Source organism: Thermobia domestica, chromosome 9 (genome assembly GCF_964235325.1).
Source record: "Thermobia domestica chromosome 9, izTheDome1.hap1.1, whole genome shotgun sequence".
NCBI classification, from domain to species: Eukaryota; Metazoa; Arthropoda; class Insecta; order Zygentoma; family Lepismatidae; genus Thermobia; species Thermobia domestica.
Genome location: NC_137462.1, coordinates 15,019,765 through 15,047,181, shown reverse-complemented (window position 1 = coordinate 15,047,181; position 27,417 = coordinate 15,019,765). Strand labels below are relative to the sequence as shown.

At 35.8% G+C, this 27,417-nt stretch overlaps 1 protein-coding gene across 2 annotated transcripts in view; it reads left to right on the top strand.

Moving 5' to 3' along the window:
- Positions 1 to 27,207, top strand: part of LOC145694438 (uncharacterized) — a 53,955-nt gene extending 26,748 nt beyond the window's left edge. The window contains exons 4-6 of one of the 2 annotated variants that reach the window (XM_081770662.1): positions 1,294 to 1,473; positions 17,541 to 17,683; positions 26,879 to 27,207. In XM_081770662.1, coding sequence (XP_081626788.1) covers positions 1,294 to 1,473; positions 17,541 to 17,665 — 305 coding nt within the window. In that variant the 3' untranslated portion in view covers positions 17,666 to 17,683; positions 26,879 to 27,207. Of the gene's footprint in view, positions 1 to 1,293; positions 1,474 to 17,540; positions 17,684 to 22,663; positions 22,813 to 26,878 lie in introns of those variants that run through there. The other variant, XM_081770661.1, reaches the window with a different exon arrangement.
- The last annotated feature ends 210 nt before the right edge of the window (positions 27,208 to 27,417 follow it).

Below are 27,417 nucleotides of genomic sequence, written 5' to 3'. Positions count from 1 at the left end.
AAACCGAAATGAATATTTCACCCATAAAAAATATATCTTTGAAAGAAATTTTTATAACTTTACTGCTGTTGAAAATTTTGGGCTTATGAGCTGTATTAAAACAGAAGAGTATATATAAATTTCTACTTGTTATTTCAAATTATACATAATTTAGAGGAACGTGGTTTAATCTCTATTTTCAAGATCATTTTCGTCAGTTTTTAAATAATATTGTTATGTTACAAAACGAGAATTCAAAAGAAGGACAGTGACATAAGTGTATATTAAAACTAGGTTTGGATCTGAAGATACGAAACATCAAAGTAAGGTAGAAAAAACAACTATATAAATTAGTTAGCGTTTATATTTCAGCTTTATTATCCAAATCGTCCTCGCAATTTAATGGATTTTATTACAGAATATTAAGTTAGACAATAATATAAAACTAATAATAATTATTAGCATACATTATTATTATTATTATTAATGTCGTTATCCATCATGGGACTATACTGATAAAAACTGGCAATTAGTCAAGAAAATCCAGAGAAGTTAAATTTAAAAGAATTTATATTACATAAACGATTTCTGTATCAGGAGCCGTACGATCAACCATGTTTCTTCCGGCTCTCATGTTTCTCCATGTTGGCCTCAGCCGCTATAAATTTGCATACGTACATAGTTTCACACCCTCTTTTATATCTGATACATGTCGTTCAGCAACTCGAGTACCCCATTCGGATCCTTCCTGGTTAGAGATTTATTGCTGTACAGTCTCAAATTAACTTTAATAATGCATGTCTTGTCTTAGAACATAGCATAGAGAATCATGAAAAACGTTCTGTGGTTGTTTACGGAAACTACGAATTCCTATTACTGTGTACGATTTAGATTATAAGTGTGGCCAAATATAAACATACGGAGGTGTACATAGTAGCACCTGGAAAAAGCTGTAGGAAACATACGTACAGAGTTGAGAAGTACGTATATTCCATTTGAACTAGACTCCAATCCTTCCAACTCAGTACTCAAAATCTTATCCATAACATAGATCGGAGTTGTACGGACGTGATAGTAGCCTAAATCGTCGCCTGTACACGTTCTTCAAGAAATCCGCTGTAGCCGGAATCTAAAGATTTTCCTTCTTAAATTTCTCGAGTTTTCTCTTCGTGTAGACCTAAGGTTTCTCTGATGAGTTCGTTATCGTTATTATTCATATTACTTTTAACTTTTAAAATTTTATGTACCTATTTTGTAAAATAATATTAGCGGATATGTTATCTTAATGCATTTTTATCTTTCTCGTATGCAAAGGATGTAACGTAAATGAAGAAATTGGACATGGAGGATTACCTGATGCAACATGTGTGCCCATACCTTTTGACGTACCGCAACCTCCGTTAGCAAATAAAATATTATATTGCAGATGCAAAGAGGGCTTTGTTAGGATGGCACCCTATGGAAGATGTATAAGAAAGGAACAATGCTTAAGCCGTAAGTAGTTTACTATTTCTATTTGTATTTTTTGTTTAATAGGAAATTAATATATGTTTTTTTCATCATCCATACTGCAAGTTTGTTTCGCAACAATCGACTTTTTACGCTGTTTTCAAATCTGTTAGAAGCAATGACACCCTTCATACTGCAAAGAAGTATGGTGGACATACATATTAAAGAAAGAAAGGATCCACGAGGAAGACTGTTCGTTATTTTAGCCATGATTCTGGTCACAATGTTATGAGTGAAATTCGGAAGATCGGGAAAATCGGCTGACCATATACAAGCCATAGTTAGCTAAGGTAATCTCCTGTGGTGTTTCTGATCTCGTCGATGCACGATCCGTGTTGATCGTTGCTCTGTAGACCACCTCTGAACATAAGTTGGGTGTGCTGTTCTTTGCTGATCCGCATGCTGGTGTGAGTGAGAGCCGGACTTGTAAAGCCCGCGCAAATACAAGCTTTATTTAATATTTTTGGTGAAGTGAACAAAGTATTGAAGTCAATTTTTTACGTTATATTTCGTGGATTATGTTAAGATGTGTGCATTCCCAAATGAACAATGTGTCAGCATCATTCTTGAGTATAGTCGGAAGATTTAACCTCCTCCAGGGCCGTCATCGAGCGAATGAACTGGTAGACTGCGCCGTCGCCTTCATCCATATTGCCGAGGACAATTCCATATTTCGTGGATCAACTTGAGGTAACTATAAAAATACGTAGTAATCGTACATATGGCCACCTTCAATAATTGCAAACAGTTTGAAACTCATATAGTATATCCCGAGTAGTGACCTCGACCCGTGCATGCACGCAAAAGTTCAAAGATTGTAGTTTTATGTATATGTAATATTTGTATTTGTGTGTAGTATCCTTTTGCTTAGTTTTAATTAAAAACAAAAATAAATAATTAATATTTTTTCTTCTGTGTTACACATTCATCAACACAAGCTTACGGTGCTCACGTCTAGATATCTGTCGTTTCCCAGCTGTGGTAGATGCTAGGCTGAGCGTGTTGGGGAACGGGTTATTGTGACTAGCTGGGACGAAGGGATAGAGCAAAATCGAGAGAGAGGGAGAGAGAGAGAGAGAAAAGAAACAAATATCATTCCAATATTTTCTTTTAATATAAGAAGTCACAACTAACCACGGCCACAACCCATGGCGACCGTGCCATAGACGAAATCATCAATTTTCGAATGTAATTGTGCCCCAACATATTATTGTTTCAGTTGTTAATACTTAATAACATTAAGAATACCTATAGTAGTCTTTGTGCACAAAAGCTAGAATTTGAGTCACGTAGTTACATGTAGCAGATGATTTCAGATTAATTCCCTTGTAAGTTGTTTAAAGATGCGAAAATGGAAAGAGAGAGTAAACAGTAAGTAGGCTTTAATTACGATAGGAATATCACGAGTGTAAGTTTATCCTTACAAGTTAAAAAAGATTTTTATCTTTGTTCGCGTAAAACTTTTCTTGTAAAGTTGAGTATCAGCTGATCGAGCACACATAAACACACACGTACACTTCAACTGGTGTGCACTTTTATATAAATTCACGAATATGGGAAAAATTGTGTTCTTCATGTTGTTGGTTTATAAAATATTTGGGCTAATTTTAATTTAGTTACAGTTGTTATATTTTAAATTGGAGTATTTGGTAGAGGAAAACCCGAGTTTTGAAAAAAAATGTTCTAAGCACTTGAAATAGTGATATAGGGTCATGATCTCAAAAGTTGCGTGGTTCCGGTTCATTATTGAATTTAAGTGCTTATATTTTGTATTTTGAATTAGTTGTTTGTAATTTATATCAAAATGGAGATCAGCGTTTTAGAACAATTTCAAACCATATTGACAGAGCAATTAGAGAAACAGTCCACTAAATTAGAGCAGAAACTCGAAAACACTAGCGAACGGTTAGAACAAAAATTGGTAAAGTTAGCGAATAATTGCACGCACAATCGTCTTCAATTAGAAAGTAGATTTGATAGTAGATTTGATAATCTGAATAGTGATATTACATCGACCAACAACTCCTTAACTTAAGTGCGTTTTGAATTAGTTAACGCGGCCAATCATGTTCATTTAGGAACCTCTGAATTCAAAAATAGTGTTGCGGAATGTAAGAAAAGCTTCATTGAGTTTTGTGAATGCATGCAAACAGCACAGGTTGAGCGCAGCTAATCGATTAAACACAACAGCGCGAGGAAGTGCAAGGCGAAAGAGAAAATGTAAACACTTTTGAATTTGCGCCGGCCCACGTTGCGGAAGATATGTCTTCAATAAACAAGGAAGTCGGTTACAGTCATGAAAAGGAAATATGCAGTGTAGAAACAGCGGAAAACAAAGAATCGTTACCTTTACCTGTAGACAATTATGTTTCTAGTGTAATTGTTTTGCCGGCAAGAGATGCCGATGTTTTACATATGATGAGCGGTAGCCTTGAGGTTGTGCATACCCGTCCTCTCGAAGAAGCTATAACGTTTACTCCATAGGATGGTGATCCAGATAGAGCAAACATTATATTATATAGTCGTAAATAGGACGTTTGCTCGAGCGTTGACGATGAAACAAGTTATACTAAGAAAACTCCTTTCAACGCCAACTACACCTAAGCAAAAATTCTACGTACAACTTTTCATAAAGGTAAAAAATTCAGCATCATATATTTCAAAAGACAATAAATTCCGCAAACGATAAGTGAAAATAATTTTCGCACCATGTACTCAAACGAAATGCCACGAGGCGTGAGACAATGACATGCATAATCGCAGCAAACACTCAAAAATGGATTCAAAAATTTTAATGGTTATAATATACTTACAATGTCTTACATCATGGAAAGGTAAATAGGATAATACTAACTATAGATGTGTCCCTTTTTGTAAGATATATGTGGATACAGTTATCACAATAACATGTCTCTATAATGAATTTCGCAGCAGCGTAAAAAAAAAGGTTTCTCTTGTCTTTGGATGTCCGGCGCCTAGTAATTTGTCTCCCGCTCAATCTCTTCAGTTCTCGCTGTACGTGTGGGTTTCACGCGTTGGTGACGTAAGAGCGAACAGAGCTGTGGTTGGCTGTAGAGGAACTGATCAAGGTCAAGACACCTACACGCATCTTCTGAGTGAGAGGACACACACACATACACACATAGAAACGTCGTCTGCTAGTATATGCTAGTCCTTTTAAATTAAAAAGAGAATTAAACGGCTTGAGCTGCATACAGTCAAAATGATGAATAAATGAGTTTATGACAAATGGCACCCGAACAGCTGATAGGTAAAGTTCTGACGAGATACGTTTATCCTAAGAACCCTGTCAACACTTATAGTTTGTGTCTGCGTATGACGAGGACACACTGTATAAAGTTTTGACGTACACATGGGTTGAGTTACAGTTCACACAAACACTTCACTTCACTTACTGCTGCAATTACAACCATATAGAATGTTTATTCAGTCCATAAATATGTAATATATCGATAAATGTATAGAAATATATTTATTATAGTCCTATTAGTTCAAATGTAAATTCACTCAATACTTAAAAAAAAATTGGATATTTAACACACATACACTAAATTATAGCAAATAATGTGAATAAAATGAGAAAACACTTCAAACAATGAATTAATTTCAACTTTTAGAAACACTTTCACCTTTGCAATTAATTGAACATAAAAAGAAAAATGAATATTAAAATAAATATAGATATATTTTCCAGTTCGAATAACAACACTTCACTGTTCATTTTAACACACTGTTTATACTTTTGTTATCTACACACGTCACACTGTCCAAATTGTCCACTATTCACAATCTACACCATGCTCCAGAACAATGTTCAGTCCATAGGCCGTCCTCTTCGTTCATTTTCTTCCATTGAATGAACACTCGATGATTAAATCTTCTGCTCCTATCCTCTTCCCATTGGATAGGGCTAGGTCCATCGGTGGAAGTTCTAGAAGGTCTCTGCAGGCTATAGTCCTAGTTATTATGCCGGACTATCTTCCAAAATTCGGCGCCGATGTGAAGATGCATGGAATATTATAACTTATTACGTGTAAACTTATTCAACGTATAATTTGCATCTTCCTTCCTTCTCTCTCCTTTTTTTTTTTTTTTTTGTAATGACTTAAAATGCGCTGCATTTGCTACTGCTGCATTCGTGTTAAGTGGAAGTGAATAGGATGTGTGTTCTTCTTATTGTTTAGACTTACGTGTGTTCTTCCTTGTGTTGTATTCTTCGTGTGTGTATATCAAATGTATGTTTCTTACATGTTATATGTAATTATTATAATAAGGTTAAAATAACATGATTATGGTTAAAAGGAAGTTGACTTGGGATGGGTTAACAAAGAAAATGTAAGTATTTTTTTTTCAAATCCCTTCATGAGTATCAACTACGACAAGCACGTCTCAATCCTCAACGCCTTCGTGCAACTTCATCGAATAAGTACATGGTACACGATAAATTAATATTGAAATATACTAATATAGGACATCATGCTGAATAAAATATATAGATATAGGTAATATAGTAAGCCTATAGATATAACCTTACTGATGACTGTTACATGAATACTATAATGAAGAAAGAAATAAACCAATATAAACTCGAATGATGGAGAATTATATTGAGGCAATGTCAGATGTCTACAGATGCCAACCTGTATCCATCTAAGGGATGGTCTGACGACTAAATGAAGAAGGGCCAACCCACAAAAACCATATAAACCTACCCACTATAAGTACGACCACGAAGACACACAGAGGTGTGGTTACAAACAAGTTATACTAAGGAAACCCCATAGAGTTTTATAGAAGACAAAAATAAAACAATGCACATGAAATTCATGGCGAAATGTGGTCGTAGGTCTCAAGGTAAAAGTTCAATGTTGTTCCAATAACAACAAAAGGAATACTCTAATAAACGTGTATCTTACTCTAATATCTCCTAACATATCTCTAAATTCAAACTGACTTCCTCGAAGTGCTAATGGTAATATTTCTCTAATAAATTCAACAACTTTCGCTCATCTAAATAACCATGTCGTATATACCACAATACATTTTCGTCAACGAAACTAGAATGTACTCTCACTTCTCGATCTTCATTATTGATGCTACACAATTGATCTTCTTTACTTTCCTCTTCTTCTTCGTTCATGTAATCTCCGTTGGCTTCCTTTTCGGCTCTCTCTAAAATGTCACTGAACTGCTCTTCATCCACATGCTTCTTCAGAATTTCTAGCCACTTTTTCCTAGTAGCTGGTGTTGGTCTCCACAGCTTCATTCTAGAAACATTCTGAAATCCGATATATTTGCCACTTTGCGGATCCAATACTTCAAACACATTTTCACCAACTTGTTTCCACAGTAAGTAAGGTCCACGGTACACTTCACACAATTTGGATATACGTTTGTCTACCAAGCTACTAATATTATACTGACGTAAGAAAACTAAATCACCTTCACATAATGTTCTTCGAGCTTTCTGGTGGACGTTCAACTTTTCGTTTCGTTGCTGAATGATGTTCTTTCGCCGTAAGTCAGCCATTATTAATTTTCCATTCCAATCTATACCTTCTTGCTCATCAACTGTTTCGTTGTTTTTCACAATTCCAAAATATGACAATGTAAATTCTTCTGGCTTGATGTTAAGATGTAACTCTGCGGGCGCTGTTCCCAAACTGGCGCTAATAGTATAATTCAACAACAAACAAGCTTGCACAATATATTCTGGCCATGAAGAATGAGAATCGCGGCACAACACACGCAAAATTCTCTCTAAATCAGCATGGAATCTTTCGATGACATTTCCTTGTGCGTGATAAGGCGTAGTATAATGTATTTTGATGTTATATGCTTCCATAGCTTGTACAAATTCCTTACCAATAAACTGTGGTCCATTATCTACTAAGATGTTCATGAAAATACCAAGATGAAGCATGTATGACTCAGTAAGACATTTTGCTACACTTGCACTTGTTGCACGACGAAGTGGATATGCTACTAAATAACGTGAGTATACATCACACACTGTTAACAGGTAAGTTTCGCCATGTTTACCTCGAGGTAGAGGACCAACTAAATCTGCTGAGACCAAATAACGTATGTTTTTCGCTGGCACTGATTGCATTAAACACTTCACTGGGTGATGGTCTACCTTCGTCCTCATGCAGACCTCACAATCAAGAATGTACGATTTAATGTCACTACGCATGGTTTTCCAATAAAACATACGGGAAATGATATTAAACAATTTCATAAATCCAAAGTGACCGTAATGATCATGGTAGCCAATTAAAATATTTTTCACTAAACATGGAGGTACACACAATTTTAATCTGTCTGGGAAGTGAAAATCTCTCACCATCAGCATACCATTTTCCAAAATGTAATTTTGTTTCCAATTTCGAGCACTACTACGAAAAGAATTCTTATTTGCACTGCTTTCACTTTCACTTATATTACCTTGTAAGTAACTAATAATAGGACGGTACTCGTCACATTCCCATTGTAATTTGGCAATTGTAGACGGATCTAAATCGAACACTTCTGATTGAACAGCCTGTATAGGATTCACATTCACCATTAGATCTTCCTGTGTTGGTAACATACGAGATAAACAATCACTTAGTGTGTTAGTCTTGCCTTTGATGAATTCTATTTCATAATCGTAAGATTGAAGTTCTAAAGACCACCTCATAAGTCTTGCATTCCAATTACGCATACGTTTTAACTGCACTAAGCCTTTATGATCTGTTCGTATGTATATTTTCGCTCCTTTAAGCCAAACATGCCATTTACGAATACACCACACAAATGCGAGACACTCAAGCTCAATTATGGCATAGTTCTGTTAGTGTTTATTAAGAGTACGGCTTGCATATTCTAATACACACTTCTCACCGTCAATAATTTGATAACACACACAAGCCAACCCGAGTTTGCTTGCATCACTTTCGAGATAAAACGGCTTATCGAACTGTGGATGGTGTAACTTCACATCTTTCACTAATTCAGCTTTTAATGATTCAAATGCCTTTTGGTGTTCTTCTTCCCACTTCCATTTCTTTTCCTTCCCTAAAAGTTCATAAAGGGGTTTAGCGATAACAGCATGACCTTTGATTGTTCGCGAATGCCACTGAACAGCACCAAGAAATGAGCGTAACATTTTTAAATTTTTGGGCACTGGTAATTTCTCGATTGCTTCAGCTGATTTCGGATCCTTTCGTATGCCTTCTGAAGATACGTAATAGCCTAAATAGTTAATTTCACTTACACCAAAAATGCACTTCGATAAATTTAGCGTCATGTTCGCATCACTTAACAAACTAAGCCCTTCATCTAACTGCTGTAAGAATTCTGATACGCTTGTACAACCAAGAGCTACATCGTCCATATACCTGATTAATTTCTCTTGTAGCGGTAAAGGGAACACTTTATTCAAACACAATTGCAGTACAGACGATCTATTTTTCACACCGAACACCATGCGTGTGTACTCATATAACGTTCCTTCAAACAAGAAGGCTAAGTATGGCATAGAATCTTCCGTAATTCCACATTGTTGATACGAACTAGTAAAATCAAGAGTACCTAGCACACATTTTCCACTAAATTTAGCAAAGAGGTCGGACAACTTTTCTACACGCAGAGCTGGATTCTTAATGTGCACATTCAATGCTCTACAATCTGTTACTATTCTCAACGCTCCACTCTTTTTCAATACTACGTGCAACGGTAATAGATGACATGATGAACTAGGTCTAATTACACCCCACTTTAACAATTTTCGGATCTCTTCACGCACTCCTTCCTTATATTTGTGCGGGATATCATAAGGACGAGCAACAATGGGTTCATTTGTATCCACTTCTAATCGGTACTGAAATTTGTTACACAGGCCAGGAAAACGGGCGAACACTCTTCTATGTTTCATTAACAACTGAAATAATTCTTCTTTCTCGTTTTCACTAAACAGCGTAGCGCGTGTAACTGCATCCCTTATTTCATCTACTGTGAAATATAGATCCGGTGGGAAGTCCTCCACTAAGTCACTAGCTTCAATTTTCTCTAAAGGCTCGGCGCACCCACTGCGGAACACATTCATCGTTCTCGCATAAAAATCATTAAGGTCCCTTATCTCGGACAACACAACAATAGGGGCTACCTTGCACTTAATTTCACTTACATTAGCTACAATGACATTTTCACTATTTCTCTGTATTAAAGGCACTTCACCACTAATTCCTTGAAATTCAACACGCAAGTTACTTCGCTTAAAATCAATGACACTGTTTAATTTCTCAAGAAGATTTGCACCGAGTATTACATCTTCGTGCAATTCTGGTAACACAAGAAACTCAACTGGCACTTCCACGTTTTCAATTCGTACCGGTAAAATAACCTTTCCTTTCACGTTCTTTTTCTTTCTTCCTAGAAAATCGCACAAAACGATATGCTCTCCTTTTTGCAAATGCACGTTTGCTACACACTTTGTTACTTCTCGAAAAATATTGTACCTTAATAGGCACAATTCTGATCCACTATCTAACAAACAGATTTTGGGTTGATCGTTTAACAAAATTTTTACTCTCATTGTATTATGACCTAATTCACATTTGATCACTTCTTCTTCATTATTATTGCTTATATCATCTTCTGCTTGTAAATCTTCCTCGTTGCACATATGTGGAAAAGTAATCCGGTTCACACTACTGAAATCCCTCCCCTTTGCAGCGACCAAGTGGGAGGGCGCTACTAGTTTAAAGGCACAGCACTTTGCGGGTAAAATCCACTTTGTTGGTATGGAAATTGACGTTGCTGATTGTTACCGTTATTTACACCAGGACCTCTATTAAATGTTGGAAACCAATTACTATTTTGATTCGGACTACCTTGAGAAATCGACGCACTACTTTGATTTTCGTTTGCCCTTGCACCTTGCGTTTCGCTTCGATTTTCATTTGCACTTGTGTTTTGTCAGCCATTGCCTTGCGACTGATTACCACCGTTCGGGTTATTATTATTTCTATTAAAATTACCTCGCCGTCCACGTCTATGAAATTTCCTTTTCCATCCCTGTTTGAAATTCGAGCGCGTACTATTATCACTGTTCACTTCGCTACCGTGTTCCACTTTCACATTATTCACGCTAACACCGGCACCACCTTGCTGTTTTTGTTTATTACGCTGATTGTCGTACATGTTAGTAATTCCTGACAATCCTTCGATGGACTGCATACTCGCAAGGAACTGATTTATGTTATCAGGCATAGAGCCCATCATAGCTAATTGGTACCGCTTGGGCAGGAGAGTGATGATGTGTGACAACGTAATGGTTGGATTTTCATACTCTTCCAGAGCTTGAATTTGACTAAAGCGCTCTGTTACAAAATCAACAACACTACTATAACGTTTTGGGTCAAACGGAATAGAACGCAAGTTACGCAGACGTGTGGCTTTCACTAAAGGACTCTCAAATGCATTCTGAAACTCTATCACAAATTCTTGAAAAGTTTGACACTTCTTACCGTGTAAATCGTACCACTTAAGTGCACTGTCCTTAAGAATCAACGGCATGATCATCAGATATTCGCTTTGAGGCACTCCGGCGAACGACATTTCTCTACCAAAATTTTCTAAAAATGCACTTGCACTTTCCTTCATCATATCACCTGAAAATGTAGAGAGTTGCTTAATGTCTGATAATCGCAATGAACAACGCCTTGCGTTCACTTCACTATTTCTTGCACGCTTAATACGCGGACTTTCTCTTTCGGTTTTGATTCTGGACACGGTTCTCTTTATTACGTCACTTTCCACCTCTGTATCGGACGCCGTTTGAGACTCACTGCTCGATTTTCTCTCTCGCTTCACACTATGCACGGAACCTGTGTTTCTTTGTGACATATTACTTCCCGTATCATGGTGCTCATTTGCTAATTCTATACGCTGCACACGCTCTGATAACCGTTCCACATCTTGCTTAGTTTGTTCACTTAATTCACTGGCGCGGAGACACGTTTCAAAACACTGCTGGTTAAATTTACTTTGCTCGTGGCACACTTGAATACACTCTTGCACTGCTATACCGTATTCACTTTGTTTAGTCTCGCACTTCTGAATTCTACTTTCGCGGTACTTGTCGAGACTTTCGACCAAACGCAATCTTTTCTCGTAATCATCCACTCTATTGTGACATTCATTTAATTGACGTTGTTGGTCGTTTGCTTGGCGCGTATTTTCTTCAACTGTGTCTCGTATATCGTACACTGCATATGCTAATTCACGTACGCTTCTACGTATGTCTTCACTCGTATTAAAACACTTTAATTCCACTGCTTCAATTCGTTCTATCAATTCATGCCGCACTGCACTAATAGACTCATTCAAACTTTTAATTTCACTCTGCATGGTAACATTCACATTATTAATTTCACCTGACAAATCATCTTTACATTGGGATATGTTTTCACGACACTCGCTACGTAATTCATTAATATCATCTTGCATTTTCTGTTGATTTACACTTATCGCCTCAACGCTTTCACTCACACGCTTTTGATTATCACTCAATTCAATTTGGCTTTCATTCAACTTATTCTGATTTCCCTTAATTTCGTTAATTGATGCACTCAGTTCTCTTTGCATTGCTAGGAGAACTGTTCTAAGATCACCCTCAGCCATGATGTTGCAAATATAACAAACTCGCTAACACAAATAATTGACTAATTTCTACAAAAATCTAAGAATGCAAATAATAAAAATATTCTAATTTAGACAGGATTTAGGCTTCAATATGCAAGGATGAATGCACTGGACAAGGATACAACGACACGAATTTCATGTATTAGGTGATCTGAGATGGCGGCAAAAATTACGCAGCAAGTTTTGGATCATCAAGAATACGTAGGCCTATGTTCATAAACACAAAAACTGAACATTTATACAAAAAGAAAGGTTTCTGCTTCGACACATTTATCCCGGCACCATTTTATAACGTTTACTCCATAGGATGGTGATCCAGATAGAGCAAACATTATATTATATAGTCGTAAATAGGACGTTTGCTCGAGCGTTGACGATGAAACAAGTTATACTAAGAAAACTCCTTTCAACGCCAACTACACCTAAGCAAAAATTCTACGTACAACTTTTCATAAAGGTAAAAAATTCAGCATCATATATTTCAAAAGACAATAAATTCCGCAAACGATAAGTGAAAATAATTTTCGCACCATGTACTCAAACGAAATGCCACGAGGCGTGAGACAATGACATGCATAATCGCAGCAAACACTCAAAAATGGATTCAAAAATTTTAATGGTTATAATATACTTACAATGTCTTACATCATGGAAAGGTAAATAGGATAATACTAACTATAGATGTGTCCCTTTTTGTAAGATATATGTGGATACAGTTATCACAATAACATGTCTCTATAATGAATTTCGCAGCAGCGTAAAAAAAAAGGTTTCTCTTGTCTTTGGATGTCCGGCGCCTAGTAATTTGTCTCCCGCTCAATCTCTTCAGTTCTCGCTGTACGTGTGGGTTTCACGCGTTGGTGACGTAAGAGCGAACAGAGCTGTGGTTGGCTGTAGAGGTACTGATCAAGGTCAAGACACCTACACGCATCTTCTGAGTGAGAGGACACACACACATACACACATAGAAACGTCGTCTGCTAGTATATGCTAGTCCTTTTAAATTAAAAAGAGAATTAAACGGCTTGAGCTGCATACAGTCAAAATGATGAATAAATGAGTTTATGACAAAGCCAGGGAAGGCTTGAGAGTCGAATTGTTGTTTTTGTGTGATAATAAGTTTTCAGTGTTGTCGTTCTTGTGTCGCATGGTTTTGCGCGACTTAAGAAAGTCGTATTCGTCTTTGATACCTTGTAGTCCAAAATGAATTGTATTTTTGTGCCGCAAATCCAGTCTGACTTTATCAACTTTGAGTATGGTAGAAAGAAACGATTTCAGATTAATAGTATAGAGTATAGGCCCGCGAAGCATACTGTGTTTTATGTAGTGAATGCCTCGTACGTAATTACTTGGTCGGAAATGTTCACCGTAACCGAGCTTAAATGTAACGCCTCCAATAAAGTACATGCAAACGAAAAGGATGTGTCTTTAGTCAGATAGTTGAACTGTAGTACCACGGTCAAGAAGGAAGATGAGATAGTTCAAAACAACCAGTTGAGTTTTAATGACACCGTAGTTCGAGTGAACTTGATTTCAAGACGTACAAGTATTAAACTCGAAATGAGCAGATGTGAGCGTAGTATCACACATCGGGTCTAACATGCAGTCAGTCTGAATTGCCAAAACGTGTGAATTGTAAGGCTAGTCCCCCACGAATGCAAAATCGCAAGAAGAAAAAAATTAAGGGTATGACTATTCGGAATGCAAAACAGCTGATCGCTCGCAGTACTCATATTGGCTGTCGATTTCAACTCACAGTAAATTCACCTCGCACACAACTGTACATTAAGCGTGTACTAGAAAGTAGGGCAAGAATAAAAGAAAAGCGACATCGAAAACGTAAGTTGGGACAAATTAATCGTAGTGGGAAGCGATCCAGACGAAAACCAAAATCATAGCATCAGCAAGTTGGCGTAAAATCTAAGATGCGAGAAAATTGCACATCGACTCCGAAGAATACTAAAAGGTACAACCGAAAACACGTACAATTATTTTGTATTAAATTGTACGGTAAACATAATTGTAGCAAACGCAAATGCGAGAAAAAATCAGTAAAATGCACTCACAGGCATCGTAAATCCAATCGTCGTAAATGAAGACGCGCAGTTGCATGGAAGTTTCGTAAATGCGCTGTAGAAAGGAGAAAAGTCTCGCGAATTAGAAGAAACAATTGGTAAAGTACACATAAACGCGTCAAATTGCAAGCGTACAAGTGTAACCGGCACAAATGGAAAATTAAAATTTTAGCGCAACCAAAGTGTAATCTTTGCCCGAACTTGGACTAACTCCGGGAAGAGACGAGAACCTAAAAATTCCGAATTAGACTTTTTTAGGCTTCTAGAGAAAATAAAAAAGGATTATTGTTTATTTATTTGATACTTCCCCTCGAATTCCGAAAGTAGGGAATTTACTTTTCAGCTTCAAAGCATGTACCCATCGCCATCTACGCGCCAGCTCGAGGGAGCATCAATATTCATTCATAAATCAGGTAAATCAATTTAATGTCATGTTTTATGATTTCTTTACAGTTTTTAGAGATATTGGATTGAACTTCAAAAGCAGTGGAGAAACACCATCGAAAATTTTAAACTGGTAATTGACTTAGAACGTCAATTCGGACTTTGAAATTTTAAAAATATGCAACCACTTTTGAAAAGTATGACCATCCCGTTTTGGATATGGATTTCCTGTATCGAATCCTTGTTTGGATGTTTGTGTTTTGTTTGATTTATTCTTTTTACAGGTGTTTCCAGCTCTGGGGCTAGACTTCATAATGAAATTTTATTATTTAATCTCATTTTGAGTTTCATTCATTGATGTATGTATGAACATTTAGTTGTCCACCATACAATTATATATATTTAGAGAAACATTAGGCAATTAGAGATATTCATAAACCTAATTAGAGAAATATTAATAACTATTATAATTAATTACGAAATTTGAATTTTCGGTAATTAAAAAATGTTCGTTGGCTAATAAATGTTTTTGTTTGGTGTTGTTACTGAAAAATTATAGAAAATATGCTAAATTCGTAATTTCGTAATTTCGTAAATTCGTAATGAGATATTGTAAATTAAACATAGTTGGAAGCCATATTGAATAGTTTGAATAGCCAAACATAGATTGAAGGTAAATTATAATTAGTACTGGATTTGATAAATCTGATTATGAATTTGTTTACATGTGGTGTCCACCATGATTAGTTAATACGTATTCGTTGTGTGCTCATAATGAGACTTGAAATTTAATTGAATCAAGAAAAAAACGTTATTATAAGTCAAGAAGTGTTAAGACCTAACTCTGAACAGTGACTCATGCAGCGGGCAACGCGACTGGCATTGGCGATTGTGTATTAGCCATTGCTTTCGGATTTGGTTGGTACGATATTGCATTTGGTTATAAATAAAGGAATAAGTAAATAAGTAAATGAATAGACAAACCTTATTTTGAATGTTTTTAATGACAAATCTTCTTATACGAAAAAATGGTACACTAGATTTGTTAAAAGTGGAGTTAATTAAGCAACGTATTTGTCGCACCATGATTATGACAAATATTCTTGAATGTGACTTTATACCGATTGTGATAAGTGCATTTGCCAGTTAGGCCGCACTTCTATATCGGCTAGTGCTTTTTTAAAGATTACATTTGTGAACCTACTAATTTTGTAGGTATGAGCATGCCCTGAGTAATACTAATGGTTAAATGATTGATGAAATTCAGATGCAGGGCTGTAACATTAAAATTTCTCCCCAGGGTATATTTCTCATCGTCCTCTTCATTATATTTATTTTCTTAAAATGCCTCTTAAAGGCCTGAATGTTAAGAGCCCAATTGGGATTGGGAAATTTACACGAACATGTCATAGCTGGAATGCGTAAAGCATTCATCTGAGTGGCATATAATGGTTTTAGTGTAGAAACGATTTATTTGAATCTTCAGGGAATTTAGTAACCCTGCACTCTTCAGCTGTAGGAAATTATAAGTCAGCGCCTTTGGTTTTTGGGACCAATTCACTAACCTATTTTTTTATGAATGACTTACAACCTGTGTTGTCAACCAGTGATACACAGGGTGGTGCCTCGCAAGGCTTAGGTGTGCGGATCCTGCAACCAGTCGGAAAATAGAAGAACTGGGTCGAAGAATTCTTCACCTGCCTCTCTTACTCTTGACGTACGAGTGTGCGTCCGGAATATTCCATTCCGGAGAAAAGAACACACACAAAACGCGCTATTATGGATGTACCTACATTATCCTCCCGGTAGGGTGCTTCATACGAGCTATTGTGCACATCAACTACCCTGTTTCATACAGTTTGGGCTATTTCGTAATCTTTTGTCCCGAACACAAGGGCATAACTAGTTGAACATTTTGGAAAATATCCGAAGCCTCATCTCCGCTGGTAGAGGCGCACTTGCACTACATATCTCTATGAAGACGTGACAAGCTGGCACTTCTCTTCCAGATCCAATGGCACGAGTTAAAAGCCCCTTTCGAAAGATAGCCGCAGCCATATCTCCACCGGTATATTGTTATCCTGATATGCAATGGCACCTAGGATGTCAGCTCCTGACACAGGATATACGAGAATAACGTGTTCCTACGAATACCCAAATAACCTATCTGCTCTCTGTACGACCCGAACACCACAAACTGTGTGAACCAGGAAGAAAACAAGGAGGGTATTCTCCTTCTTTCTCACCATAGGCTTGGATTCAACTTTGATACATAGGGTACGTAAGAATGAGGTTTATTTTTCATTCTTTGTTTCTAACTTTCCTTTCCAATCAAGAATCGTATAGCCATTAAAAAAGAAGTTGAAACAGACCATTAGCCAATGATGATAACATGCTCAAAATGTGTCATTTTTCATTGTTCAACTTACTCCCACCGACATAGAGTGATATGAGGTATCGGTAAAACGGAACCTTTGTTTAGTAAACACGCGACAAATACTTTATTTTCATTTAGGTAGCCCTTATTCATAGTGTTTGAAGAGATTGATATATTATAAACATTATGTTGAGAAATATCTTATTCAACGCTCCTTCTGTAGTCTTCGTGCATATTATACTCGTATAAGAAGATGGATGATCATTAAAAGTGATTAATTACAAAAGAATTGGTAAAATGAGAATGTGGGGTGAAACTGCACGATACTGAGGAAATCCACTAACAATGATATACATCACAAATCTAGATGGTCTAGGATCGAACTACTTGTATGAACCAATCACAAAGGAGAAGCGATCTACTACTAATAGCCAGGCGTAATTTATATGTTCTCTCATTTATTTAAAAATATATTATTAGCATCTTTTTTAATGTATTACTTCCAGTATGTGGCCCAGACGAGACACCATACGATGATTGTGTCATCCCCTACAATGACAAATGCAACCAGATAAATAACGGAACCTATTCCTGCATTAAGATTCCTAAACACCCTTCGCTCACAACATAACATTTTCGAACTGATCAGGTAAGTCTGTTCATTAATATAGGCTATACTGTTAAGAGTACTACGATGAATACTTCTGAATATAATAGCAGTGAAACTTTCAAATTGTGAAAGTCAAAATGTGGGAATCAAACTGTTGTGTAGAGACTCCGTCAGATATTGTATGCAAGCTTTAACATAAAAGGAACAACTCATAATACAGTAAAAGGTATTGTGTGTTGTGCTACAGGGATGTCCGGAATGCGACTGATGTATTTTAAAAGTTTATAGTTTCAAAATGGTCAGAGATACAGAATAAAAAGAACATTCATATTGAAGGAAAGCTCAAAAATTTTTGTTCAGCAAATTATCATACTTGACCAACAACCTTGACCAAACAACCTAGTATCGGCAATAAATAGAAATGCCATCGGCAGTCGAAAAGGCTCAATATATGTGGTGATTTGCAGAGACAAAAAGTGTTGTCAATTTCAACGAAACTTTCCACCTTGTCAGGGTGCGAATTACCGGGGGGGATGAGGGGGATTTCCCCCCTCAATCACATTTTGTTCCCCCCCAAAGAAGTCAGCTGAAGTATCCCCACCGGGGATGCTCGCTTTCCCCCTCAAACTATGCTTAGTATAACTCCAAATTTCACTGATTTTTGTTATTTCTTGTAAATTTAATCTTCTAGCTGTATTTCGAAATGATTGATGTAAACTGTTCAGTTTTGGTCATTTCTACTTATCACCTAATTACCCGCTATTTTCAACGTTGTTTAGTAGAACTATATTATTATGACTACGGTTGTTACTTGCAACTGTACCTTCGTACCCTTCAGTTCGTCATCGTATGTGAATTTGAATGTACTAATTGCGTATAACAGAGCCACATATAGATTTATAAATGTTCTTAGCGGTTGGCCAAGAAGAAGTAAACAAATAGCTTCTTCTACCATACTTGGCGAAGTTCGGATATGCCATATTCATCCTCTATATTTGTATCGATTATCATCTTATTTTAATTTTTGTTATAACATGTTATTTCATTTTCCAGTGTACTCTTTGTTAGCACATGGTCTTCATTCCTTAGTAGGTTGTGTGTATGCAACTCAAAAGTTGCATTTAATTTGTGATAATTAGCATAGTAATCTCTGCTTTTACAGTTTACGGAAATTAACTTTTGAAACTGTACTCAAAATCTGAGATATAGGTATTCTCTCGTAAGTATATGTTAACGTACACGCTGGGGGATACGCTCCTAGTGAGCAGACATGTTAATGAAGGTGATTTTTAGGCGAATAAGCGAATAATTCGCTGTACAGTTTGCTGTCCACGCAATTAATGTTGTCTGAAAAACTTCAGTGTAATGTTTTACTTTATTTGAATAACGTAGCCCATAGTGAATCAACTCATCTTCAACCTGTTGACTTTCCGTGCCCATCACGGAATCGATATTTGGAGAAAAAAAAGTCGTGATGAACACAGCTTTAGCGGGAAGTAGAAGCACAAGCTCGAAATTTGAATTGAGAGATTTTAAGCATTTGGCCTTCGATTTGACCTTTATGTCAGAAATCGGGACCAGCAACAATCCATTTCTTATTTGATAGGCTAATATCTAGATTTTCTTTAAAAAAAAATGTCCGGTTTAACTGATAATTTTAGTGGTTTTCACAAGACTGAAGTAGGTTTCTTTCCGCAACCTGTATGTATTAATGCAAAGTGGAAGCTTTCAATATGAGTGGAAAAATTAACATATGCTTGTGACCATGGCTATCGCTCAAGCCGAATTATTAACTAAATAAACCTTAGAGAGCTACGGGGACAAGAGTGAGTACAACATTAAAACACGTTCAGAAAGGTTTAGTGGGGTGTGTGTATGTCAGACAATATATATGTCCATAGTTATTGTCGGTAGATTTATTAAATTAATAAATCTCTTATTTATTACAGTTGTCACACATACACACACACACACACACACATATATATATATATATATATATATATATATATATATAGATATATGGGGGGGGGTAAGGCATTTATTGTCTCATTTTGAAATTTGAACCTTCACACTATGTCCTTTGGACTAATTTTATCCCCCCCAATATAGATTATCTAATTCGCACACTGCACCTTGTGTATTCTGGTGAAAAGGTGCGTAACCCTGATGAAGTGAAGATCTGCATTAGGAATGCACTTGCTACAGTAACAAATCAGATGTTAAAGAATACGTGGAGAGAGATTGAGTTCTGGCTAAATGTTGTAAAAGTTACAAATAGAGCTCACGTGGAGTTACATTGAGTTAGAATGACTTGTAAGTAAGACCAAATAAACTTTTTGAGTTCTTTAAAATGCCTGCTTTTTTACTTCTGTATCTCTGACCATATTAAAACTATACATTTTTAAAAGCCGTCAGTTACATTCCGGACACCCTGAATTATGTATCACATGTCCAATTCAGATTCGTTTTAGCATCTTATTAACAGCTTGACTACAGTATGATTAATATTTTCGTACTGAGAAACACGCTAGCGATGCCATTCCCGTCTTATCAAACCAGATCGGCTACAACGTTCCTCTACAGTAGTCAAAAGCCGTAAGAATAATCAAGGTAAATTAGAATTTTAGTTACATACAAGGCTAAAAATTTATTTTTCAACGAAAATCAAGTAAAACACCTGTCATAAGGGAAAAATACAAGTATGTACGGTACATTAAGGGTATGTTTATCTTCATACTGAAACTTTTATCTAAATTTCAATCTAGATTGCAAATCAATCAATTTCCATTTACGTCTTTTATATTAATTGCTATTAAAACTATTGCTTTGTTTTATGCTCACTGAAATGTTAATTTCTAGCATATTTATTTAATAATACGTCTTAACGTGTCTTCTCCTCATATGTTTGTATAACCTTGCAACAAAGTCGTGGCTGACATTTTTACGGTCTCAACCAACTATAATATACACAGTTGGAGTATAATAAAGAAGTTAGCATCAAAGGTTACTGAAAATCGCGACGCTAATCTTACGTAAAAACGTATTTGAATAACTATACACAAGTTCAATTCATATTTCAAAAAGAACACAATATTCATGTGCGACATTATAAATGTTTCTAAAAGTACAGCAGAGGAAGCACAACTCGTAGTTGTTTTAATGTATCGGATCTTCCCTTCTACTCGCATCACAAATGATGCTATCTGTCTCAAACATGTCACAAAATCGTGTAATTGTGAAGCGATTGAGATCTCTGCTTTAAACACAAGCGTTCACTATTATTGAATTTAGCTACGTTTTGTAACTTCAAATACTATTATAACTTGGACTTCCGTTCCTCAAATATCAAGCATATATGACACTTTTTCTTTCGGTTTCACTATCATACCATACGCTACATTTATAGTCATAAAGAGTTCTCACATTCGTAAGTTCAAAATTCTAATAATAATTAAACCCTGAAAAGAATGGGACAATACTATATATTTAATTGTTCAAATTCTGGATAAATAGATTGATGTAAAAAAAAATACTCATTTCAATAGGATTATATTCACATTATATTGTTAGCACTTCTGTGCTACGTTTAGTCTAAAAACACGCAAACATAATTATTAAACTTTTGTAAATGACAGCGAAAGAATTAAGTGTAAGGAATTGAAGAAAGCGTAAGTGGAGGGAAGAACCCAGAGAAAACCCACACATATGGTGTTGTCCACCACAAAGCCCAATTAGCACGAGCTGGAATGGAGCCAGTGACCCCACTCCTCTTTAACGTTATGTTATTAAAAGATTACAACAACGTTCTATAGTAAAAGTCATCGAGTTTATTTAAGTAACGGAACATAAACAGAGCCCTAGTAATAAAATTGGAAGACATATGATTGTAATTAAAAGTCATTATAGAATATTTGTGGAATGGTTGTTAAATGAAATGTTACTTAAGAGCAAGTCCTACTCTAAGTGTGATGTTCGTTGAAGCTACAGGTCTGTTTATACAATAGGAACTTTCAATCTGTTTTTTTTGATACATTTCTCAAAAAGTATATATCAATAGTAGTTATCTTTTTCTTTTTCTTTTTTCTTTCTTTCTTTTTCTTTTTTCTTTTTTTCTTTTTCTTCTTTTTTTGTTTGAAGACAATTTGGAAGTATTTACCAGAACTTCATACTTGACTGTTGAAATTAGAGGTACTTGGTGAGTCGAAAGTCTCTTTCCACCCCTTATAAAATGAAATCCCAAATTTATAATTGTAGGGACTCGTTTGCCTGAAGAGGAAATTTCATGGTGCGTGTCACCTGCCTTGATGTCTGCAAAACTTTAAATGAGACCTGCCAGAAGTGTCGAACTGAGATTATATGTTAGACAACTTATTTTAGATTATGTGTCGGCCTGAGATTATGTGTTGGGCTAAGTTAGGTTAGATTACAACGATGTTTTAGGTTAGAGTTTGTGTGTTGTATTTACAAGTACCTTAATGTAGGTTGATACAAGTTCGTATAGCACTTGTAATGGTTTCACAGTAGTAACACTATACTTTAAAAATAAAACCCATATTTCGGATACTGTATAATTATACTATTCCGCCAGAAAAGAATATTCAATAATTCCCTTTTTTAAAATGTAATTAGATATTTTAACTGTCATATACTACTTGTAACTATTATTTTACACTTGTACCCCTACATTTGTAAACATCAAATTTAAATGTTACTATTTAAGTCAGTTGTCTCTGAAATTTGTTCCTTATAAACAAGTTTCCCTTAGCAGTGTGTTAACTTGTATCCGCCAATTTTCCAAACGTCGTGTACTTAAACTTAACCAGCACCAGCATAGGTACAAACATGTTTCCGCGAATGCGTAGTTTGCTTAGAGGAATAAATAACGTGCATGTCTTACTTTAGGTTCGCATACTTACATTTATTTTATGATTTCTTCTTTTGTGTAGTACTGTTATATTCAAGTTATTTATCTGAAATTTTTATTCTAAATATTAACAACAGTTTATTACTTTCTAGCAAGAAATACCTTCGATACTATAAGTGGTGGAACTACAAAAAACTGAACGTCACGTTAAAGGCGCATTTTTAAAATTTTCTTGTATGGTTAAGTAAAAAAATCTTTCTGTGAGATGTTATATATCCAAGAAATAAATAATAAAACATAATAGCGGTATATATTTTTTAAATAGATACCTGTGAACCTTTTTATTACAATATACTATCAGATGCACCCGTATTAAAAAAAAGAAAATAATTTGTACCATAGTTCATTTCTTTACCTTTGAAATTTAGCAATGACTTTTAAGCTTCGACTCAACATGACACATGAGCCAATAATTTAAAGCGGAGTACTTACCATAGAAGGCGTTCAAATATTTGTAATACTCTCCCACTGGAAATAGAACCCAGGATTAGCATATCAAAGACGCACTAATCTTGAGCTGAAGGACCAACAAAAGAGTATATACAGAGTGGACAATTTATCTGGAGATGTCTTCGTAACTTTCAAACCAATAGAAGAGGTAGACATTTTGCAGGAAGTGACATAGTCTACAACGTCATCATACGGTAGTATAACTATTGCCAACCAATTATGTAACTTACGACCCTGTCAACACCGCACAATGCGTCCTCAGATTGCGAATCAAGAAGATGCCTCTAGATGTACTACGAGTGGATTGAAAAAGCAGTCGCAGATAGACGACAAGGTATGGTCTTCAAGCTTCGGGGGTGGGCGCGACGCTAACAACTTATCCTGTAAAAAAGACAATTGTTCACAAATATACTCAGAAGTCTCGGACCAACACTTATAACTTCGCACGATGTCAGCAAAGTAAAATGGACGTGAGATTCAAAACATGAATTATAAGAAGTCTTTGTCACGAGTTGATAGTGTGTATCCCTCTGAATTGTTGTAGGAAGGAAGAGGCTAAAAGAAATCTGTATTTACTTGAATAGGTGGCAACCTCTGACCGAATAAGGCGAAACAAATATCAATTGTATAATTAAATGACAATAAGCAACAGAGAAAGAAACTATTAACCAATACACAGATACTAATAAAATGGCTGCTGTGTCAATACTCATATAATTTTCATTTACTCTGGAATAAGTTAGTAACTTCCAACTATCCGCTCAATGGCATATAAACATATAAACACTCTATTAAAATCACATAAAAAGCGTAGCTAAACTCTAGAGTAGAAGAAGGGAAGACTAATTATGTAGGAGACTGTAGTAAAACAAATATTAGGAATGTACGTGTTGTCATGTGAATACATGTAGAATGAAAAAGAAAACAATACCATATGTATTTATGTTTGTATATCACCATTGATTTTCCTCAACACCAGTTCTCGGTTTGCTCCGTATCCTATCTATCTCATTTAGAAAGAATGGGAGCACTTAACTGCACGTCCGACAGGTTTCAGTAAGAAATGACAGTAATAAACAGTACTTTTGTACCAATAATATATGCATAGTTTCTCTCCGCAAATATTGTGAAAGAATTATTTCATCAACACTGTTTACCAAACTTTTATTACATGTAATCATCATCACTAACGTCATAGATATGATGTCATTATTGGCAGATTCCTTACCTCAACTGAGAAGATTCGATGTTCCACGATCTTCGGCTAGCCACGTAGTCTTCACATACGATCTTTCTGTTTTAATATCGTTCATTAATTGTAGTCTTTTACGCCCTTTCCCTTTCTTTCCAGCCACAATACCCTTCACGACATCCCTCGTGATATAATTCCTTCTTAGGAAAAGTCCCAACTAGTTCCTCTTCCTAATTATATCTAAAATTTATGTTTCCTCCCTCACCATTTCTAACACCTCCTTGGTTTTCCGCTCAAGCCAGCAAATTCTCTCCATTCTTCTCCACATCATCATTTCGAATGTTTCCACTCGTTTTCCATCACTTTTCATGTTTCAGTCCTATATACAATAATACCTCACACGAACATATTTTAATTTTATCTCTAACCTCTTTATTGAAGGTCCCACAAAATAACAAATGATGTTAAATTATAGACTCTTGTCAAAGGAACAAGGAGAATTACCCGAAAATGACGAAATTCTAATAAACAAATTGAACTAAGAAAATTACATATAATTTTACTATTGGCAAACAAAAATGATTTACTGATGTACAGTTTGCGTAGGAGCTATACAATATTCTCTATTTTAAAATATACAGAACGTTAAAGTTTTGGTTACCAATGAACATGTTAAAGGGTTGGCTCAATTAACCAACTTGGCTGAGAGAACTCCTCTACCTATTTTTTTCAAAAAAATAGAATTAACAATTATCTTAGGTTCTTGAGAGAAGAAAAAAATTATATGAAATCTTTTAGTTTTACGTCCCACTGTTTTGCCGGTTAGGCTAAAGGAGACGGTGATGATGAGTAGGGAATGAAATGGTGGAATGAAGAAAGTGATAGGAAACGGAAGAACCACGAGGAAAGCCCACACACACTGTGTTTGTCCACCACAAACTTCACGTGGCGGGGGCTCTTGAGAGAAGAGTGGAATAATGGACGTTCGGGTACTAGCAGTGTAGTTTAATAAATCTCACTCTGTAATCTTAATAAGGCTGACAAAATGACTAAAGATTTTCGGTAATTGCAGTAACTGAAATTTCACATTGACGCTTTTCTTTGGAATTCAACAGACATATTAGTGATATGTTTTAAGTGTGCGGCAATCACGAGAGGAAGATGATAAAGACGTATCTTCGCTACGACGTCTTATGACATTCAAAACTGTAAACAATGATATATTTGAGAGATTTCAATTTTAAGTACACAGATATGAGCAAATTACCACGAAGCTTCTACTCTTATCATGTGCCCATGGGTTATTTTAAAATAGACGAAAATATTATTAATATGGGACAGTTGTTTCCAATGTCATTAGACAGATTTATATCAATTCCTCCGAGCACCGTTATTAAACATAAACTGTTACAATAGTATTAAGGAATACGAAGAAGAAGTTATGTTAATGGTCTTATGATGGGAGTTTAGTTTCCTACAAGCAATATAAATGTTCTATAACTGAAGTTGATTCTTCTATTCGCCCAACATGACAGTCGCTTTTAAGAGCACAGTTCTGAACATCTTGATCGCTTCTTCCACTTTGATTGTGGTTGGTAAACCTGGAACACTGGTCTTTTTTCCTCCAGTAAAGGGTGGGATTGTCTTTCATTTTAAAGTGACTTGCATTCATTTACTGGTAATACTTTATATATATATATATATATATATATATATATATATATATATATATATATATATATATATATATATATATATATATGCCATATGTGTGTATTATTTTAAAACGCTCATCTAACTGCTGGATTTTTTACTATTCATTTGTTGATGTATTGCGAAACAGGTCACATATTTTTTTGAGAAGGAGCTCATCACGTTGGTAAGGATCATAACGTCATATATTTCGCCCCTCAAGAATAAGCCTCAAAAGGCTTATTTTGTTTTATTTTCGTTTTTCTTAGAGGAAATATTTCCCCACTGCTTAACTTTCAAGATGTCAGATTGATATTTTGCACATACGTTGCCTGCACCACTTTGAATTTTCCAACTGATTTTGACATCTGTTTGTTAAAATCAGCGATCCAGCGGGCACTAAATTTTTGGAAAAGGGATTTTTCAGAAAAAAAATCCGATTTCTCTCGAATTCACCTTTTCAGTTATATGATACGGAATTGTACCGTTACGAATTTTGCTTATTCTTTGGAAAATGAGGTATGAACGAACATCCCAGCATAAATAGTGAAGATGCAGTAGTTGCCTGACTGAACGTCTAAAATTTATCTTAATAATCCCAAAATTCCCAAAACATTAAAGAATTCAAACTTCAATTTGCACGTTGCGTATACCGTAACAAAAACAGCATTAGATGTGTAGAGTGTAAGGCTGCTAGTTAGACATGGTCCTTTTGCACATTCGTTCTGTAAGTTACAGGCTCAATTGTAGAAAAACTATGAGACGGAAAGCAAAAAATACCAGTAGGCTCGCCTTGAGAACAAAGCAAGCAGTGTTGTTAATTTTAGAAAGAAGCTTTAGCTTGTACAGGGTGACCACAGAGTCACGTTTCCTCTTGATAAATGCTAATATAAGTTTTTCCGTTACAGTTTGATAAATGCTAATGTAAATTTTCCCGTTAACCCTTTATAAATGCTAATGTAAGTATTTCCAGTGTTTCAGATTGTGTGAAAGATGGCCGGTCGTGGTAGTTCAGATCTGCCCGCACCACTTGTCTGGCCACCAAGAAGCCCAGACCCCACCAAGTGTGATAATGCGCTATGGAGAATCATAAAGAGCATCGTTGCACTAAACCGTTACGATACCACTGCCAAACTGACGGAAGCTTTCAAACAATCTTTCACTTAAGATATACCTGCAATACTCCGCAAAGTGTCGCACAGAACCTGGCGGTGTATAATGTTTTGTCATTTGAATGACGGTCGACAGACTGATCCTTTGGACATTTAATGTTTCCAATCTGAATAAAACTTCTCGAAAGTATTGTTGTTCATGTCATTCAGTTCCTTCCGTGTAGTTACTTACGTACTTTTAGTGGTTTATAATACTTATTTTCAGATGTAACGGAACTTTGTGGCATATGTGAAATATAAATTCCTCTAAATTATCCTAGTGCATGAAACTCTTCTTCTTGGTAATTGACACAACACGCCATCAGTTGGATATCATAATACTAAAAGAACATCAAGGATT